At 38.3% G+C, this 20,173-nt stretch overlaps 1 protein-coding gene and 1 long non-coding RNA gene across 25 annotated transcripts in view; one reads left to right on the top strand and one right to left on the bottom strand.

Moving 5' to 3' along the window:
* Window positions 1-20,173, bottom strand: part of LOC109444872 (uncharacterized) — a 53,934-nt gene that overhangs the window by 11,189 nt on the left and 22,572 nt on the right. For 7 of the 22 annotated variants that reach the window (XR_012497157.1, XR_012497156.1, XR_012497159.1 and 4 more), the window contains one exon: window positions 14,871-15,661. The exons of 4 other annotated variants lie outside the window; for them this stretch is intronic. This is a non-coding gene — a long non-coding RNA (uncharacterized LOC109444872). Of the gene's footprint in view, window positions 1-5,740; window positions 5,898-12,398; window positions 15,662-20,173 lie in introns of those variants that run through there. 11 more of the 22 variants (XR_012497164.1, XR_012497161.1, XR_012497160.1 and 8 more) reach the window with 4 other exon arrangements.
* RHBDL2 (rhomboid like 2) overlaps window positions 1-20,173 on the top strand; it is a 43,193-nt gene that overhangs the window by 19,337 nt on the left and 3,683 nt on the right. For all 3 annotated transcript variants that reach the window (XM_019726583.2, XM_074334424.1, XM_074334423.1), the window contains 4 exons: window positions 1,996-2,144; window positions 5,036-5,148; window positions 16,176-16,276; window positions 18,740-18,800. In XM_019726583.2, the coding sequence (XP_019582142.2) occupies window positions 1,996-2,144; window positions 5,036-5,148; window positions 16,176-16,276; window positions 18,740-18,800 (424 nt within the window). The remainder of the gene's footprint in view (window positions 1-1,995; window positions 2,145-5,035; window positions 5,149-16,175; window positions 16,277-18,739; window positions 18,801-20,173) is intronic.

The following is a 20,173-nucleotide window of genomic DNA, read 5'->3' as shown; positions in this document are numbered from 1 at the left end:
CCCCAGTGGAATTCTCTTAACTCCTACTCATGCCTCAACTTCCTTACCAGGGACTGTATTAGTCAGGGTTCTTTAGAGAAACAGAACCAACAGGATGCATTTACATACATTATCTGTTTATCTATCATCTCTCTCTCTCTCTCTCTCTCTCTCTCTCTCTCTCTCTCTGTCTCTCATCTATCAATGCATATACTGATAGAGAGATAAGCATATTAATTTATTTTAAGGAATTGGCTCATGCAATTGTGGAAGCTTGGCACTTTCAAAATCTACAGGGTAGGCAGGCTGACTGGAGACCTAAGGGATAAGAGTTGCAATTGGAGTTCAAAGGCAGTATACTAGCATTTTGTTTTCCTCAGAGGAAGTTCTATTAAGGTCTTCAACTGATTGGGTGGGGCTCACCCACATTATGGAGGGTAATGTGCTTTACTCAAAGTCTAATGATTTAAACACTAATTTCATCTAAAAAAAATACCTTCACAGAAATATCTAGAATGATGTTTGATCAAATATATGAGCACTGTGGTCTAGCCAAGTTGACACATAAAATGAACTGTCACAGGGACTGAGCCTCCTATGGCTCAGACAAAGATAAGGCTAACGTGTAAAGATTCCTGGGAGAAGCTTTTGTCAAGGCTATGTTTGTTGGAGGGACATAGCTCTAAATTTTCTCAAGGGATTTTATTGTGAGACAACCTGCAACTAGGAAGCCGTCATAATTCTTTCTGCTTTTCTGCTTTTTTTTAGCACCCTGCCTCATGTTATCTTTCCAGCCTATAGATTGGCTGGGCTGCTGATGGTCCAATCAGCTGTGTGTGTGTGGTGGTGGTGGTGGTGGTGGTGGTGGTGGTGGTGGTGGTGATGGTGGTGATGGTGGTGGTAGTGGTGATGGTGGTGGTAGTGGTGATGGAGAAAAATGGGATAAGGTCACATGGTACAAAACATGATGGCCTAGACAGTGAGTGCTGTGGACAAGGCAGTTTTCTATAGAAGGATCACGGGGCAGGTGCTGAGATATCTGCCTGTCACAGAAAGATCAACTATTTTATTAAAAGTTATTTTGAATAAACTTTCTATTTTAGCTTTATAGAAAAGTTACAAAGATCAGAGTTCCTGTATACCCTTCACCCAATTTCTCCCATTGTTAACATCTTATGTTTCCATAGTACATTTGTAAAATCTAAGAAGCTCACATTGGTATATTACCCCAGACTTTGTTTGGATTTTGCCAGTTTTTCCATTAATGTCCTCTTTCTGTTCCTCCTGTACCCTCCAATACGGGGTGTCACACTGCATTTAGTTGTCATGTCTCCCCAGTCTCCTCTGATCTGTGACAATTTCTTAGTCTGTCTTTGTTTTTTATGGCTTTGATAGTCTTGAGAAGTACTGGCCAGGTATCCTGTAGAAGATCCCCCAGTTGGGGTTTGTCTGATGTTTCATGATTAGACTGGACATATGGGTTTTGGGGAATAACACCACAGAGGTGAGGTGCCCTTCACATCATATCACATCGCATCACATCATGGAGTAGGGGACATTCCATATGACAGCCCTGGTGACATTAGCCTTTATCACTTGGTTAAGGTCATGTTGGCCAGGTGTCTCTACTGTAAAGTTATCATTTTTCCCTTCCCCACTCTATTCTTTGGAAGCCAGCAGTAACTTAATTTCATACTAAGTTGTAAATGAAAGACCAAACGGTGGAGGTAAGGATGATGAGGGCAGTGGGCATTTAGGAGGGTAAAGGGGTTCAGAGAGTCTTCTTTACAATTTGGTTGAGGGCTGCTCCTAATCACTGGAGGAAGTAGGATGTGACCCCGGTTATATGGTGAGATAGACAGCATGGAAATGGACTTCCTGTCATCTTCTGAGCACGTGCAGTAGAGTAGCCCACTCGAGAGCTAACCATGTGAAACAAAGGTGGTGCCTGTGGACTTGAATGTGGTCTCTCTGCAGAAGGCATGGTTGATACTCATGTCTGTTCCTCCCTGTCAGCTGGCGGTGTTTATTTACTATGCTGTGTGGAAGCCTCAGAAACAGTGGATCACCTTGGACACGGGCATCTTGGAGAGTCCATTTACCTATAATCCGATGAAGAGGGAGGAAGCCTGGAGGTTTATCTCATACATGCTGGTACATGCTGGGTAAGGAATGATAGGTCGCTGATGTCAGACATGACTATAAAGAATTGTAACCCATAACATGTGTTCAGTGTTTTATTATTGATAAGGTATTTTCATGTCCATAATCTTGTTTGATACTCACAGCAACCCTAGGAGGCAGGTGTTACTCCCGCTGTTTTACATCTGAGGCTCAGGGGATGTAGTCGCTTGCTCCTTGTCACACAGCTAAGTTGCATAGCTAGGACCTCAACCCATTAGTGCTAACTCCACGCCCAGTGTATTGCATTATAAATGCCTAATATTGGTATTTATTTAGGAGTATTAATGAGAGGAGACCAAATCATTACCAAACTAAAAGTATGTTCCCCTGGTTGTTCGATGTTGCTAAATGTTCCCTTTAGGATATGAAACATCGCTTCCCACTGTCTCTGCCCCATCACAAACTTAAAACAATAAATAATTCATGAGCATTTTGATGCATGTATAATGCTATTATCCATCTGGAATAATACAAGCAATAGGAGATACAGTGCCTGCCTTTTACTTTTGCTTATAGTGTCTTAAATGCTAATAGGCTCTTATGACCTTGCTCAGAGCCCATGATTCATCATGTCCACTGCAGACAGTGAACAGTTGGTGCTGGCCCCACCGCTATGGTGGATTCCTAGAGTTTCCCATGAGGCCAACTTTGTGTGACTTATCCAGCCCTGAACCTTGAAGGATGACTCTGGCATGTGGTTAAATAGCATACCATGGCAGGACACAGGGCTGAGAGGCTTGACAAGTCAAGGACAAAATCACCAATGGCCCAGTTTTTGAGGACCGTTCCACACTTCGGTTTTCCATTTAAAAGTATGTTCTGAGCAAATGTGGCTCCTGCACTCAAAGACTTTAAAATTGTAAGAGGGAATCATGAACTGGTAATGCAAGGCAGTATAATATTGTAGTATACGGTAGGTACTTCATCTCTTTGTGCCTCAATTTCTGTATCTGTAAAATGGGGTAATAGTACCTACCTCATAAGGTTTTTGTGATTAAATCAGACAACAGTTATAACATAATTTTTATAGTGCCTGAAACATAGTAAGTCACTCAAAAAGAATTTGCAAGGTTGTGTAGGACATGCGATATATGGGGTTGTATAAATTAGGAATACTTTTGGAGGCAAGTAATGAAAAAAATCTAACAGGGGTTAAACAAATGAAGGTCAATTTGTTGAAGTCCACAGGTATGTGGCTGGTTCATCAGTTTAAGGAAGTCGGGACTTTTGGTCCTGTGCTGGCACCTCTGCTTTTCCCTTGGCCTTTCTCTTATGGCTGCAGGTCGGCTGCTGTGACATGGCGACCCTCTACCTAAGAGAGGCTGGGAAAATCAACAGTAGCTTTTCCAGCCTCACTAGAGGAGGCAGACAAGGGATAAGGAAATGGATGTTGGATTAGCTAGAGTAATATAAACAAACAGAGGGAAAGATCAGAATGGGGATGGCTTCACAGATGACATGGATGCAGGCAGGACTTTGAAGGGTGAGTCAAGTTTGGATGAAAAAAGATCAGTAGTTCTCTCTCAGGTATACGATCTCATCTTTATGCCACTTCTACTCTTGATGTTGAGCAGCAGAAAGAGTGCTTGGGGTGATTCTTGGGGTTTTTGTGCTATTGGTCACCTTGTCTTCAAGTTGTTCCCAGACAACAGGATGGGACGGCTCTCTTTGACCTTGTTCAAATTCACACAGTGCACATATTTCCAAATCCTTTTCAAGCCTGAGTTCTCTGTAAGACTAGTGTAACTGTCCTTGCTAGACTGTTCTGTCCTGTTACATGCTACCTGTCCTACATCGGTAAAGATGGCTTGGACAGTGAGAGTTGTGCTGGGTGTGCACACACCATAAAGGTGAATAATCCGTTCTACCAGGTGTGCCCAGAGAACCTCTTTAATGATCTGCTGGATATTTGTTAAGTAAATTATAATGTAAAACACAATCCCTAAAACTAAAAAGAAAACTGCTGCGTTTTGTGGAAGATCTAACACCCGTTTTGCTTTTTAACTTTTTGGTTTAATCTGAAATCTCTTTAAAAAAAGGGGGGTGGGGTGGATTGTGCTACATAGCAACTAAATTGAGGATTATGCTAATGTGAAAATGTATCAAACTGCATTCAGAGATTCTCCCCAGAGGCTGGTGGGGTTTGACAAGTAAAATCATATGAAGTTCACTTTAAACATTTTTACCTATATAAACTATTAGGTTGGTGCAAAAGTAAATGCGGTTTAAAAGGTTAAAAATAATTGCAAAAACCGCGATTACTTTTGCACCAACCTAATATAATAAAAAACACCCGTACTCAAATATGTTAAATGCCAAATTGTAGTACATGCGAGATACCAACTTTAGCTAGTGTTATTAGGTGATTTTTTTTCATTCTTGGAAACTTTAAAAAAAAAAGGGAATGAGGTTCTCTTGCTACCTCTGTTTTATTAAAGAATATTCTGAGATTGCAAGAGAAATTGTTTAAAAATCTATTGAAACTTAAACACAGCATGAGTGAGTTAGTATTTTCTCCATACTGTGCAACTAAAACAAAATAAGATGACAGTTGTTATCTGAACCTAATTTCAAGTTTATGTTCCTTAAACCAGCCTCACTGTTCTGTTTGACATTATCAGTAATTGCTATAAAAAAGAACTTATAAAATAATGTATATTTCTAAATGCCCTTTCATCTGTTTTACATATTGAAACCCTATTCAAGATTATTTTTTAATAAGTCATTTGCTAAAAAAAAATAAAAATTAGAAAATGGAATTCGAGTTAAGCAAGTTCTCAACTAGAAACAACACATCAGTGCCTATTAATCTCCCGAGGAAATAACTGCCTGGGTTAGTCATAATATTTGACAACTGTATTTGTCTCTGCAGAGTTCAGCACATCTTGGGGAATCTTATTATGCAGCTCGTTTTGGGTATTCCCTTGGAAATGGTCCACAAAGGCCTCCGAGTGGGGCTGGTGTACCTGGCAGGAGTGATTGCAGGTTAGTGTTCTGAGGGCAACGTGAAATCAACACCTCTGGACTCTCGGGAGGTAATAAAGCAAAGGTAATAAATGTTGATAATGGGTGTCTTATTTAGGATGTATTGTTCTCCCAATATGTGCTAGAAAACCTGATAAGCTTTGGAGATAAGTTGATTAGAGATATTAGTCACTCATTGTGACTATCCTCAGGTATCTATTTCACAGTCAAACAGGGTTTTGCACAATTGGGAACTGTGAGTAGTTTGGTGCCTAGGTGCATATATTTGGTAAAGGCCTAAAGCCAAATCATGAAAGCACTTACATGTCAGACAAATGATTTTGGGAAGTAACGTGGTCAAATTTGCATTTAAGATGAATATCTTCAAGAAAATATAGAGAACAGTTAAAGGGGCCCAAAGACTGAGTAGAAACTAGTAGCAAACAACAGTGACCTCTAAAATGGGATGTGCCCAAGCTGATCCATTACGGTGTGGGCAGAAAATATTAGAACTCCCATCCATCCGTTTATTTATTGGAAACATTTTTAAAAAATTAAACTTTTTACTTTGAGATAATTATAGATTTATACTGCAGTTATAAGAAATAAATACCTGGGCCGGCCCGGTGGCTCAGGCGGTTGGAGCTCCATGCTCCTAGCTCCGAGGGCTGCCGGTTTGATTCCCACGTGGGCCAGTGGGCTCTCAACCACGGGGCTGCCGGTTTGCTTCCTCGAGTCCCGCAAGGGATGGTGGGCAGTGCCCCCTGCAACTAAGATTGAACACGGCACCTTGAGCTGAGCTGCCGCTGAGCTCCCAGTTGGCTCGGTTCGTTGGAGTGTGTCCTCTCAACCATAGGGTTGCCGGTTCGACTCCCTCAGGGGATGGTGGGCTGTGCCCCTTGCAACTAGAAGGCGGTGGCTGGACCTGGAGCTGAGCTGCGCCCTCCATGGCTGGGATTGAGGGGACGGCAGCTTGACTTGGAGAAAAGGCCTGGAAGTGCACACTGTTCCCCAATAAAGTCCTGTTCCCCTTCCCCAATAAAATCTTTAACAAAAAAAAAAAAAAAGGGAATAAATACCTACTAGAGGTGCCATGTACGCTTTAACCAGTTCCTCCCAATGGTAAGAGCTTGCAAATCTGAGGAGTACGGTACCACAGCCAGGATATCCATAATGATACAGCCAAGGTACAAAACATTTCCTAACACCACAATACTCTCTTCCTTCCCACCCCGACACTCTCCTTTACCCCTGGCAACCTCTAATCTGTTCTCTATTTCTATAATTTTCTCACTTCAAGAATGTTATATAAATGGAATGATACATTATAAAGCTTTTGGGGATTGGCTTTCTTCACTCGGCACAATTCTCTGGAGATTATCTAGGTTGTTGCATGTGCCAATAGTTCATTTTGATTGCTGAGTAGTATTCCATGGGTGGGTGTACCACCATTTAACCCTTCACTCATTGGAGGATATCTGGGTTTCCAGCGTTTGGCTATCACAAATAACGCTGCTATAAACATTTGCATACAGGTTTTTGTGAACATCAGTACAGAGTTTTGTGAACTTGAGTTTCCATTTCTCTAGGATAAATGTCCAAGAGCCCAGTTGCTGGGTTGCATGGTAGTTGAATATTTAGTTTTGTAAGAATCAGCCGAAATGTTTTCCAGAATGGCTGTTTCATTTTACATTCCTTTCAGTATTGTATAAGTGATTCAGTTTTCCACATCCTTATCAACATTTGGTGTTGTCACTATTTTTTTATTTTAGTTTTGTTCATAAATGGGGAGTGATACTTCCTCATGGTCTTAATCAGCATTTCCTTAATGGCTGATTGATGTTGAACATCTTGTCATGTACTTATTTGCCATCTGTATCTCTTTTTTTTTTTTTTTTTTTTTTAAGATTTTATTGGGGAAGGGGAATAGGACTTTATTGGGGAACAGTGTGTACTTCCAGGCCTTTTTTCCAAATCAGGTTGTTGTCCTTTCAATCTTAGTTGTGGAGGGCGCAGCTCAGTTCCAGGTCCAGTTGCCGTTTTCTAGTTGCAGGGGGTGCAGCCCACCATCCCTTGCGGGAGTCGAACTGGCAACCTTGTGGTTGAGAGCCCGCGCTCCAACCAACTGAGCCATCCGGGAGGCAGCTCAGCTCAAGGTGCCGTGTTCAATCTGAGTTGCAGGGGGCAGAGCCCACCATTCCTTGCGGGACTCAAGGAATTGAACCGGCAACCTTGTGGTTGAGAGCCCACTGGCCCATGTGGGAATCGAACCGGCAGCCTTCGGAGTTAGGAGCATGGAGCTCTAACTGCCTGAGCCACTGGGCCAGCCCAGCCATCTGTATCTCTTTAGTGAAGAGTCTGCTCATGTCTTTTGCCCATTTTCTAATTCACTTTTTTTTCTTATACTGTTGAATTTTAAGAGTTCTTTATATATTCTAGATCCTAATCCTCTATCAAATATGTAGTTGGCAGATATTTTCTCTCAGGCTGTAGTTTGTTTTATCATTATCGTAACAGGGTCTTTCACAGAGCAAAAGTTTTTAATTTTGATGAAGTCTAATTTATTAGTTTTCACTTTGTGAATCATGCTTTTGGTGTCGTGTCTAAGAATTCTTCACTGAGCCCTAGGTCTTAAACATTTTCTCCTATGGTATCTTCTCAAGTTGTAGTTTCATGTTTTATATAACATGTGATCCATTTGAGTTGGTTACTTTTTATATAAGGTGTGAGGTTTAGATTGAGGTTCTTTTTGTTTATTTGCCTATGGACATCCAATTACTTCAGAACAATCTGTTGAAGACTATTGAATTGCTTTTGCACCTCTGTCAAAAATCCGTTGGCTATAATTGCGTGGGACTATTTCTGGATTCTCCTTTTGTTCCGTTGATCAATGTGTCTATCCGTCACCAATACCAGAGTCAGTGCCACTGCAGCTCCATAATGTCTTGAAATCAGAGTGATTCCTCTCATTGTTTGCTCATTTAAAAGATTAGTGTATGCATTTTTCTTTTACAAAAAGATGGTGTCTAATTTGCTGGCTTTTTTGCTGTGATAACACAAGGCTTTCAGCAGTAAGCTATCTAACAGATGTTGAAAACCAAACACGGAACATATCCCTTTGAGGACATAATATCATTTTTCTCTCAAGGAAGAAGAATGTAACTACTTTTCCAAAAATACTCATGCTATGAAAAGGGCATTTTGAAAACTGGTCATTGGAAATCAGTCCATGTTTATGAGGCTTTGCTTCTGAAAATGATGCAAGAACTTTTCATATTCACACTTAAAAAGCTGGGAAACAATTTCCTAATCTGTTTTCAAATTTGTCAGTGAAGAGTTTTAGTGCATGTTAAACTTATTATAATACTTGCTGATTACTTTGCAAGAACTAATGACTGACATTAGGAAAGATGGGAATCATAGTCAAATTACAGCAAAATTTTTTTTGCATAATTGGAATAAATACAGCTAATGATGCAATTCTTCCAATTTAAATTACACATCATTTTTTAATTTTATATTTTGGCTAGGACACTGATTAAGAGAAAATGCCTATAGAAAAATAACTGAATTTAGAAGTACAAGTAGTCTCCCCTTATCCAATGGGGGTACATTCTAAGACCCCCAGTGGGTGCCTGAAACTGTGGTAGTACAGAAACCAATATATACTGTTTTTCCTATACATATATATCTATGATAAAATTTAGTTTATAAATTAGGCACGGTGAGAGATTAACAACAATAATAATGAAATAGAACAATAACAATGTACTATAGTAAAAGTTCTTTGATTGCGGTCTCTCTCGAAATGTCTTTTTGTACTGTGTGTACAGTGTAGGTATGCTGGACAAAGGGATGATTCACGTCCTGGGCTGGATGGAACAGGATGGTGTGAGATTTTATCATGACGCTCACAACAGCATTCAATTTTAAACTTATGAATTGTTTATCTCTGGAATTTTCCATTGAATATTTTCAGACTGGTTGACTGTGGGTAACTGCAACTCTGGAAAGTGAAACCACGGATAAGGGGGGACTATTGTATCTGTATTCCTGTGTCATGATATTTAACCAGGATTTAAAAAAATAGTGAAATTTATTTAATAAAACCAATCATTGAAAGATTTTTTTTTTTTTAATTAAAGACTATTTTCTTAGCGCAGTTTTAGGCTCACAGAACAATTGAGAGGAAGGTACAGAGATTTCCCAAACACCCCTATCCCTGCACGTGCACCGCCTCCTCCATCAGCAACGTCCCCCAACAGAATGGTCCATTTCTTACAATTGATGAACCCACATTGACACCTCATAATCACCCAGGTCCATAAAAGATGGAATTCACTCTTGGTGTTGTACCTTTTACTATGGTTTTGGGCAAGTGTGTAATGATATGTATCCATCATCGTATCATACAGAGTATTTTCACTGCCCTAAAAATCCTCTGTGCTCTGCCTATTCATCCTTCTCCCCACCCCCAACCCCTGGCAACCACTGATTTGTTTACTGTCTCCATAATGTTGCCTTTTCCAGAACGTGATATAGCTGGAATCATATAGTATGTATCCTTTTCATATTGGCTTCCTTCATTAGTAATATGTGTTCAAGTTTCCCCCATGTCTTTTCATGGCTTGATAAGTTTTTTTTATATTATTAGTGAAGTAAAAATAATTTTAAAATATTGTGTAATTAATATGTCCCATCCTTTAAAATTCTATTTTTATGTTTTTAAAACACATTAGCACAGTAGTACACATACATGTAATTTATAAGTAAATGTACCAATATTGCAGTGGGTGGTTGTGTTAGTTTCCTGGGGCTGCCATAACAAAGTGCTACAAACTGGATGGCTTAAAACAACAGAACTGCATTGTCTCACAGTTCTGGAGGCTGGAAGTCTGAAATCAACAGGACCATGCTCCCTCCTCTGATACCTGTTGGGGAGAATCCTTCCTTGCCTCTCGTGAGCCTCTGGTGGTGCATTCCTTGGCTTGCAGCTGCAGCCCTTCAGTCTCTGCCTCCATTCACATGCTGTTCTCCCTTCCAATGTCCCTGTCTTATGACACAATCACATTGGTTCAGGGGCTCACTATACTCCAGTATGACCTCATTGTAACTAATCACATCTGTAAGAGTCCTATTTCTAAATAAGGTCACATTCTAAAGTACTGGGGTGGAGGGGGTGGTTAGGATTTCAACATATCTTATTTTTGGCGGGGGGCGGGGGGTGGGACACACTTAGGAGATTTTACTGATCAAAACTTTGCCAGCCTTCTAGAGCGGAGAGAATGGAAGCAGCCATGAGAATTGGCAAGGCTTGGTTACAGCTCATCCTGCTTCTCTCCTACGTTTGTGGATCCTGGTTTTCCACCTTCTACTTCGGTTCCTGCACATTTCCCCCCCCTGATCTTGAAACCCTTTTGTGATGGTCAGGCTCTACCTGGCTCCAGCATCTACATTCCTGTTTCCCCCATGGCTTGATTTCAACCTGTGGAATCAGCTCTGCCCCAGTTTCAGAGAAGAGAGAACGTGAATAACCTGTTCAGATCCTTGCTTGTTTCTGCAATAGCTTCTTGGCAGGTATCTCTGCGCTATTCTGCTCTATCCTTTACACTGCTGCTTGGGTCACCTTCCTCAAACACAGATTAGATCATATTATATCCTTCAAGGAACACTTAAGTGGCCAAAAGAAAGCTGAAATGCCCAAGATTGATCTTCATTACCCTCCACTGCCTAGCCCCGTTGCCTTTCTTTTCTTTTTTGCTTTTTGGAGGAATGGACTTCTTTACTAATGTTCAAAAAAGAAATTATACATGAAGAGGTTAGGGGATGACCTGATGTAAAACGTTCTTTTTAAAATATTTTTTGAGGTATGATTGACATACAAAAATCTGTACATATTTAATGTATACAACTTGGTGAGTTTGGAGATAAGCATACACCCATGAAACCATCACCACAATCTATACCATAAACATATCCATCACCTCCAAAAGTTTTCCTCCTGCCTGTTGTCTTTCTTGCTTTGCTATTTTTCTAGATTCCTTCATAGGTAATATACTCGTGATTCTAGTTTCCTTACTCTTGCTCCTGGCAAAGTGTGGTTCATGGCTCAGCAGCACTGGCATTGCCTGGGGTCTTGGTGAAATGCAGAATACTGGGCCCCACAACAGACCTAAAAATCAGAATCTGCAGCTGAGCAAACCTACAGGTGATTGAGCAGCAGTGGTCTGTATTCCAGCCCAGGCCTCCCCAAGTTGACTGATCATCAGAACCAACTGGAAAAGTTGTTACAACTGACACTATCCAGCTCCCATGCAGAACTAATGAATCAGAATCTCTGGTAATGTGGCCCTGGGATCTGTGTGTTTTGTTTTTCTGTTTAGTGAGGTATAACTGACATACAATATACTGCACACATATAAAGTGTACAATTTGATAAATTTTGATATGTGTATATAACCACGAAACTATCACCATAATCAAGATAATAAACTTATCCATCACTCCCCCAAAAGTTTCCTTGTGCCCCTTGGAAATCCCTCCCCCAGCCTCTCCCTGCCCCTCCCCCACCTTCACCTGGCAACCACTATCTTTATAAATTAATTTGTATTTTCTAGAGTTTTATGTAAATGGAAGCATAGAATATGTACTCTTTTTTTTGTCTGGCTTTTGTCACTCAGCACAATTATTTTGAGATTTATTCATATAGTATTTCATTGTATGGATGTGCCATAATTTGTTTAATCCATTCTCCTGTTGATGGACATTTGGGTTGTTTCCAGTTTGGGGCTATTACAAATGAAGCTACTATAAACATGTATATACAAGTCTTTATGTGGACAAATATTTTCTCTTGGGTCTTTATGTGGACAAATATTTCTCTCTCCAAATACTTAGGAATGGAATGGCTGGATCATGTCATAGGGTGTGGATATTTTTTAAGAAGCTGCCAAACTTTTTAAATAGCTTTACTGAAATATAATTCACCATACAATCCACTTAAAGTGTGTAATAAAAAATAAAGTGTATAATTAAATATTTTTTAGTTAATTCACAGGGTTATGCACCCATCATCATAATCTATTTTAGAACAATTTTGTCCCCCAAAGAAGCCCTGTACCCATTAGCAGTCACTTCCTACTCCTCACCCTACAGCCCTGCTCTAGCTTTAGGCAACCACTAATCTACTTTCTGTCTCTTTAGATTTGCCCATTCTGGACATTTCACATGAATGGAATCACACATTTACACAAATGGAGTACGACATGTGGTCTTTTTTACTTAGCATAATGTTTTTATTGTTCATCCATGTAGCACATATCAGTGCTTCATTCCTTTTTATGACTGGACAATATTCCACTGCATGGATATACCACATTTTCTTTATCCATTAATCAATTGATGGACATTTGGGTTGTCTTCACTTGTTGGCTATTATGAGTAATACTGCTATGAACATTTGTGTACAAGCTTTTGTGTAGATCTCTTGGGTATAAACCTATGAGTGAATTGTTAGGTCATATGGTACAAAGTGGCACCATTTTACATCACCCAAAGTTCTAGTTCCTCCACTTCCTCAACAGCACTTGGTATCATCCATCTTTTTCATTTTAGCCAATCTAATGGGTGTATAATGATGTCTCATTGGGTTTTAATTTGTATTTCCTAATGATTAATGATGTGCTCATTTGCTGTTCATATATCTTCTTTGGTAAAGTACATTTAAACCTTTTGCCCATCTAAAAATTGGATTATATTCCTTATTAGATATAATATTATATATTTTGATACAAGTTATTTATCAGATACATGACATGCAAATATTTTCTTCTAGTCAATTGCTTGTCTTTTCATTCTCTAAATAGTATCTTTTGAAGAGTTTAAGTTTTAAATTTTGATTAAGTGTAATTTATTAGTTTTTAAATTTTAGGAATTGTGCTTTTCAGTGTCATATCTAAGAAATTTTGCCTAGCCCAAGGTCACAAAGATTTTCTACTATGTTTTGTTCTAGAAGTTTTATAATTTCAGGCTTTACATATTGGTCTGTGATCCATTTTATACATGGTACAAGGTATATACAGAGGGTGCCAAAAAGACGTATACACATTTTAAGAAAGGAAAAAACTGTATTAATTGTAATACTCAATATATACCGATAACCGAAGATGAATACATGTCACGTTTGATTTCTGCAATTACAAGATGTGCTCAAAGTGGTTACCTTCAGCATCCAGACACTTCTGATTAGGGTGAACTACTGCTTGAGCATAGATAACATCTCTTAAAATGTGTATAAATTTTTTTGGCACCCCTGGTATACACTGGTGTCATTTTTTGCATGTGAATGTTTCTATTTAATAGCTTCTTCCTTCTGCCTAAGGATTTCCTTCAACATTTTTTGTAGTTAGGATCTGCTGGTCATCAATTCTTTCAGCCTCTGTGTGTCTGAAAAAAAAATCTCTGCTTTCATTTTGAAATATATTTTTACTAGGCATAGAGTTCCAGCTTGACAGTATTTCTCTTTCAGTACTTTAAAGATGTTGCTGTATTGTTTTCTCATTTGCATTGTTTCCAATGTGAAATAATTTATCATCCTTATCTTTGTTCCTCAGTATGACATATGTCTTTTTACACTGGTTGTTTTTAAGATTTTACTGGTTTTGAGCCATGTGGCTTTGTTGTGTTTTCTTTTCCCCCCCATGTTTCTTGTACTTGGGGGTTGTTGAGTTTCTTGGGTCTGTGGGTTTATAGTTTTCATAAAACTTTGGTTAATTTGGCCATAATTTCTTCAAATATTTTTTTCTGTACCTGCCTTGTTTCTCTCTTTTGGGGATTCCAATTACATATTTTTAGGCTGCTTGAAATTGACCCACAGCGCATTGCTACTGTATGTATTTCAAAAAATATTCTTTGTGTGTTTCATTTTGGGCAGTTTTATTGCCATGTCTTCATGTTCACTAATCTTTTCTTCAGCAATGTCTAATCTGCCAATAATCTCAACAAGTTTATTTTTGCATCTTAGACATTATAGTTTTCATCTTTAGAAGTTTGATTTGAGTCTGTTTTATATCTATATGGCTCTATTTAACTTTTGAACATATATAGTTGTAATATTTATTGTCCTTATCTGCTAAATCTAACACCTGTGTCAGTTTGGATAGGTTTTAATGGATTTTTCTCTTCATTATGTGTCATTTTCCTGCCTCTCTGGCAATTATTATTTGGATGCTAGACATTTTACCTTTGGATGGTGCATTGTATTCCTATAAATATTCCTTAGATTTGTTTTGAAACTCAGTTACTTAGAAGCAGTTTGATCCTTTCTGGTAAGATTTGTTAGTTGAAATGTTTTTGAGTCATGTTTAGTGCTAATTATTCCCCCCAACTGGTGTAGGACCTTCCTGTGTACTTTACTCAATGTCCCATGAATTATGAATTTTCTTATTTGAAAAGTTACTTAGCTTCTCTGGTGCAGTGTGAGCAAAAGGTACTCTTCTCTCTACTCCTTTCTGGTGACTCTTTTCTTGGCTCTGATAATTTCCGCACATGCTCCTCTCTGGTGTTCTCTATGCAGCTCTGTCCTCTCTGGTGCTCTGTCTTTCAAACTCTAGTTGCTTAGGTCTTTCTGGACTCTAAACTCTATTTCATCAACTTGCTGAGATCTATCCAGGTTCCCCCTTCATGCACTGCAAACTGAAATCTCTCTTAAGGCAGAAAACTGGGCAATCAGACAACTCATTCACTTTTTGTCTTGCAGGGTTCACGGTCCTTTGTTATCTGATGTCCAGTATCTTGAAGGCTATTGTTTCATATATTTTTCTCCAGTGCTTTTAGTTATTTCAGGTGGGAGGGTAAATCTTATCCTTGGATCTCCATCATGGCCAGAGTGTACATTTGTATCTGTATTCTAAAAAATAAATTTCTCATGATTAAGATGCAACCACGTTAGCCCTAGTCTGTAGGTTAACATTTGAGAAACACTGCGCTAATCCTTTTGAACTACTTCTCACTGATCTTCAGTCACCCATGTACCTTTGTTTCTATGCTTTGCTTTTCCATATCCCTAAGTCTTGAATACCTTCTTCCTCTTTGTTTTACCTGTCCAAATGTTAAAGGTTCTTTAAAAAAGCTATCTCATCCTTCTCAGAGTAGCAGGGCCTCCACTTCTCTTCAATGAAAGTCATTCCTTCCTAGGTGCTTCCATAGAAAATTTATTACTTTTTTAAAATCATAGTTGTTATATTCTGCATTTTATAATTGTTTGTTCACCCATTTGTAAGATTCCTAAAGTCAGACACTTTGTCTTCTTTGTACAAAGTAGGTATTATACTGTATCCTAAGGAATGAAAGAGGGCCTTGAAAGCAAGAGACTAAGTAATAGAACTAAGCAGTATAGAAAGAATGTCTTAGAGTGGTTTTAAAGCTTTGTTTCGGTTCAGGCAATCTGAGATTGGGTTAGCAAATAGGTTTCATCTTGCTTGGTGAATCTGATTGAATGGCATGTTGAGAAGGATTCTGAGGCCACATCTTAACTCTGTGAGAAAGCAAGCCATTAGATAATATAATGTTGGTATGTCTCTGGTATTTTGATAGTTTTGGCTAAACGTGGGATATTTTGAAACAATAGCTAACAAGTACATAATATATGTCAGGCAGTGTTCTAAGCATCATGCACATATCAGCTCATTTACCTCCTCTGACAACCTACTGAAGTAAATTCTATTAATATTCCCATTTTGTAGCAGGGAAACTAAGGCACAGAGAGATTAAGAAACTTGCTCAAGTCACACAGCTGGCAATGCTGCCTCCAGAGTCTGTGTGCTCTTATCACTGTTAAACTGTCTTCATATTGAACATTTAATGTTTCAGAAAAAAAATTGAGGTAGTTAATCCACAAAGCTATACTTTTATAGTATAGAAGGGACAAAGTGAATACGTTGCTTGTTAATATGATAACGGCCCAAGATTCACAAATTTTTACCTTAGATTAGATTTATCTTTCGTGATTTTTATAGTCATGTCTGATCCTTTGTGTTTTTTTTCCTTAGGATCTCTTGCCAGCTCCATCTTTGATCCACTCAAATATCTTGTGGGTGCTTCAGGAGGAGTCTATGCTTTGATGGGAGGCTATTTTATGAATGTTCTAGTGGTAAGAACTTTGGGAATGGAATCTATGGACTTTTTCTTTTTTACAACAATAACTGGTATTTGATTTAGGGAATCTTCATTTTTAAATATTAACTGAGCACTCATCTTCCTTTTTACCACCAGAGTTTTCCTTTCATATTTTATGTTTATTTTTTCCCTTATCTCAAAAGTAATGAATACTAAATAAAATTTTAATTTGAAAAACAGGAAGTCAAAATCCCCAATATAGTATTTGTTAACAGTTTGTTATACATCCTTTCAGACCTTTTTTTATATGTATTCAAAATCCTACCAACATTAATACTACAAAAATGGAACCACCCTTATATTGTTCTGCATCTTAACGTTGAGTATCCTGACCATCTGCCTATCCATGTCAGTACATAGAAATCCACCTCAATCTTTTCAAGTGCTCCACAGCTTGCTCTATAGAGGTATATCCTGACTTACTTAATCTTTCACTGAAAATGTGGGGTGATTCCAGCTTTTCTCATTTACAAATAATGCTGTAAAGAATGTTCTTTTATATTTATGTTTTCGCAGCTGTGTGGTTTTTTTGTAGGTAAATTCTTAGAAGTAGATTTTAATGCCAAATTGCCCTCCAAAGATTGCATACTATTTTATACTCCCATGCTATAGTATGTGAGAATGCCAACCACTTTTCAAAACAGGCCAAAATCCTGGCTAGTTCTTAAGCCTTTAACTACATAAGTATACTTTAAAATATAAAGTTTTTATATTTTATTTATATTTATTTATATATTTATACTTTTAAAATACTGTAGAAGGAAAAATATGAAGCAATCATAAAACTCTTTAAAAAATAAAAGTCATTTAGAAAAAATAGTTTTCAAACTTTGGGTTGCAATCACTAGTGGTTGTGAACTCAGTTTAAAAGTTGTGAAAAATTAAACAAAAATGAAAAAATGAAAAAGTTTCAGTATGTAGTATGTGTAATAAGAGTAAATACTGTTTGATTTATGTGTGTACTGGATTGTTACGTACATTATTTATTACTATAGGTCGTGGTCACAATAGTTTGAAAATAATTGATTTAGAATAAACACGGCTATTCCAGCATCTTTACTCTTTGGGAAGAGAGTTAAGAACTTGAAAGGGAAGGGAGAAGAAACTCAATGGATTAAAGTGGAAATGTCTTTCTGACTCAGTTCTCTAGTAACACATGAGGGTACTGCAAGCTGGACTGAGATTTTTCAAAGCTAAAATTAAACTTTTTTTCCACCAACATTTAAAATTGTTTTGAAATTATCTTAAAAAAATAAGGTAACACTCAAATTTTAGTTAAGTCTTTCCTAACTCCTACCCAGGAAGATGATAAAGAAGTATCAAATGAATATTAACCAAAAAAACTTGGAACTATTTCATCAGACTTAGTTTGACAGTGTTTATCTATCTATCTATCTATCTATCTATCTATCTATCTATCTATCTATCTCATGTTAAGTGTTGATTTTATATTACTTATATTTAGATTATTTTCTAACATAAAATTGTGCCTAGTTTGTATCATGGAATTAAATGTCATGTTTCATTTTGTTCTCCAAAGTTCACCAGCGTAGTACTCTCCAAATACATTTGAAAACAGCTATTACACCAGTCCTTTGTTCTGCAAATATCTGATACTCAAACTTTATTTTAAATGAAAAAGCAGATGAGGAGGGAGTAACGGTATTTCCCCAAAATAAGACCTACTCCGGCAATCAGCTCGAACGCATCTTTTTTTTTAAAGATTTTATTGGGAAAGGGGAACAGGACTTTATTGGGAACAGTGTGCACTTCTAGGACTTTCTCAAGTCAAGTTGTTGTCCTTTGAGTCTTAGTTGTGGAGGGTGCAGCTCAGCTCCAGGTCTCGTTGTTAGTTGCAGGGGGTGCAGCCCACCATCCCTGTGGGAGTCGAACCGGCAACCGTGTGGTTGAGAGGACGCGCTCCTACCAACTGAGCCATCTGGGAGTTAAGCAGCAGCTCGTTGACTTCATTCTAGTTGTGAGGGCGCAGCTCGCTGGCCCATGTGGGAATCGAACTGGCAGCCCCGATGCCCAGAGCTCGTGCTCTAAGCAACCGAGCCGACCGTCTGCCCTCTCTAATGAGTCTTTTGGAGCAAAAATTAATATAAAAATTAATATATCTTATTATAAGATATAATAAAATATTATATTACATTACATTACATTACATTACATTACATTACATTACATTACATTACATTATATTATATTATATTATATTATATTATATTATTATTATAAGACCAAGTCTTACATTATATTATATAAGACACAGTCTTATAGTAAAATAAGACCGGGTCTTATATTAATTTTTGCTCCAAAAGACACATTAGAGCTGATTGCCCGGCTAGGTCTTATTTTCGGGGAAACACCGTATGGTGGGGGGTTTCATTTGCAAATAGACAGCTTATCTTGTTATTATTTATCTCTTTACAAGAATTTTCGAGAAATGATCCCGGCCTTGGGAATTGTCCGACTACTGATCATCATCCTTATAAGTAAGTTTGTTTTGTGAACACTTCACATCTTCAATTTTATTGGTTCAACCTTCAGAAGGTCTCAGCTTCCTAAACACTAAATCTAGGATGATTGCTAGCCTAGAGTCAGAAAAGTATCAGCTCCACAGCCCTAAGCAGAAAAAGGAGGGGTTTTCACCCCTCATGGGTGGTTCTTAGGGGTACCTCAGTAACATGTTTTTGCTTTTAATTTTTTTCTGAAGTTGGGGGAGTCAAAAGAGTAGAGCTCTAGGCACTCTGTCCACTTCAACCACAATAGCTTCATTTATGTTTTATATACTGGACTTTTCTTATTCATACATTGGTTTCTGTATATGATTTTTTCTGGAAAGGGAAAGCTTGAAAACCAATGTTATAATCTATTTTCTTTCTCAATTTCTACATTTCCAGATTAAAAAAAAAAAGCTGATCTAGGATATATGCATGGAGTGGTGGCTGAGGATTGAAGATGGGACTGGAGGAGAAGGAAATGAGAGGTCAGGGAACTAGAAGATGACTAATATGGCTTTTGACAGCTCCCAGACCTACCATAGAGAATTACATGCTGGAGGAGTTTAGGAAGAGTGTTCAATCTAGAGAGGAGATGGAATTTTAATTGAGTTTGAAAGTCAGGGTAGATTTTTGGGTGGCGGCAGGCCACATGGGGAAGAAAACAAGCAAAGGTAGGGCCAGTAACTTGTGTTCCCTGTGCTGCTCCAGCTCAAGCTGTATCCACACGGAGGGGGTGGGGAGAAGGACAGACGCTGGGGTCAGACTCTGAGGTCAGACTTGAAGGTCAAGACAGAGGTGACACTTGATAAAGCCAAAGACTTTGGCTGTTCACATGGTAAAAAATGATTCTGCTAATTGGTATCAAGAGTTCAATTAGCAACACTGTGAACAGGGACAACTACTTCTGAGGAAAGAGATTAAATTTAGTTTGTAAACAGTTTAACTGTAAAAACAATATTTCATCTCGAGAGAAAATGAGTGACTTGTTTATAGTCTGTACCATACTCTATGTGATTTTTTTTCCCTTCTGTATAAGAAATCCAAGGGTTGGATGGTTAGCTCAGTTGGTTAGAGCACAGTGCTCTTAACAACAAGGTTGCGGGTTCGATCCCCACATGGACCACTGAGCTGCGCCCTCCACAACTAGATTGAAACAACTGCTTGACTTGGAGCTGATGGGTCCTGGAAAAACACACTTGAAAAAAAAAAAAGGAAAGAAAGAAATCCAAGAAGTGAGGGAAAGTTGTCAGCCCAGAAAGGAGAGAAAATATCTGGGAGTTAGTTACGTAGGAGAAATGCTGTGGGAGTAGAGCTGCCGCCTGAGTTGTTCAGTGTCACAACCAGAACCAATGGACAAACAAGTC

Source organism: Rhinolophus sinicus, linkage group LG06 (assembly GCF_036562045.2).
Source record: "Rhinolophus sinicus isolate RSC01 linkage group LG06, ASM3656204v1, whole genome shotgun sequence".
Taxonomy (NCBI): Eukaryota; Metazoa; Chordata; class Mammalia; order Chiroptera; family Rhinolophidae; genus Rhinolophus; species Rhinolophus sinicus.
Note: the sequence above shows the minus strand (reverse complement) of the source record. Positions and strands in the feature narration are given on the sequence as shown.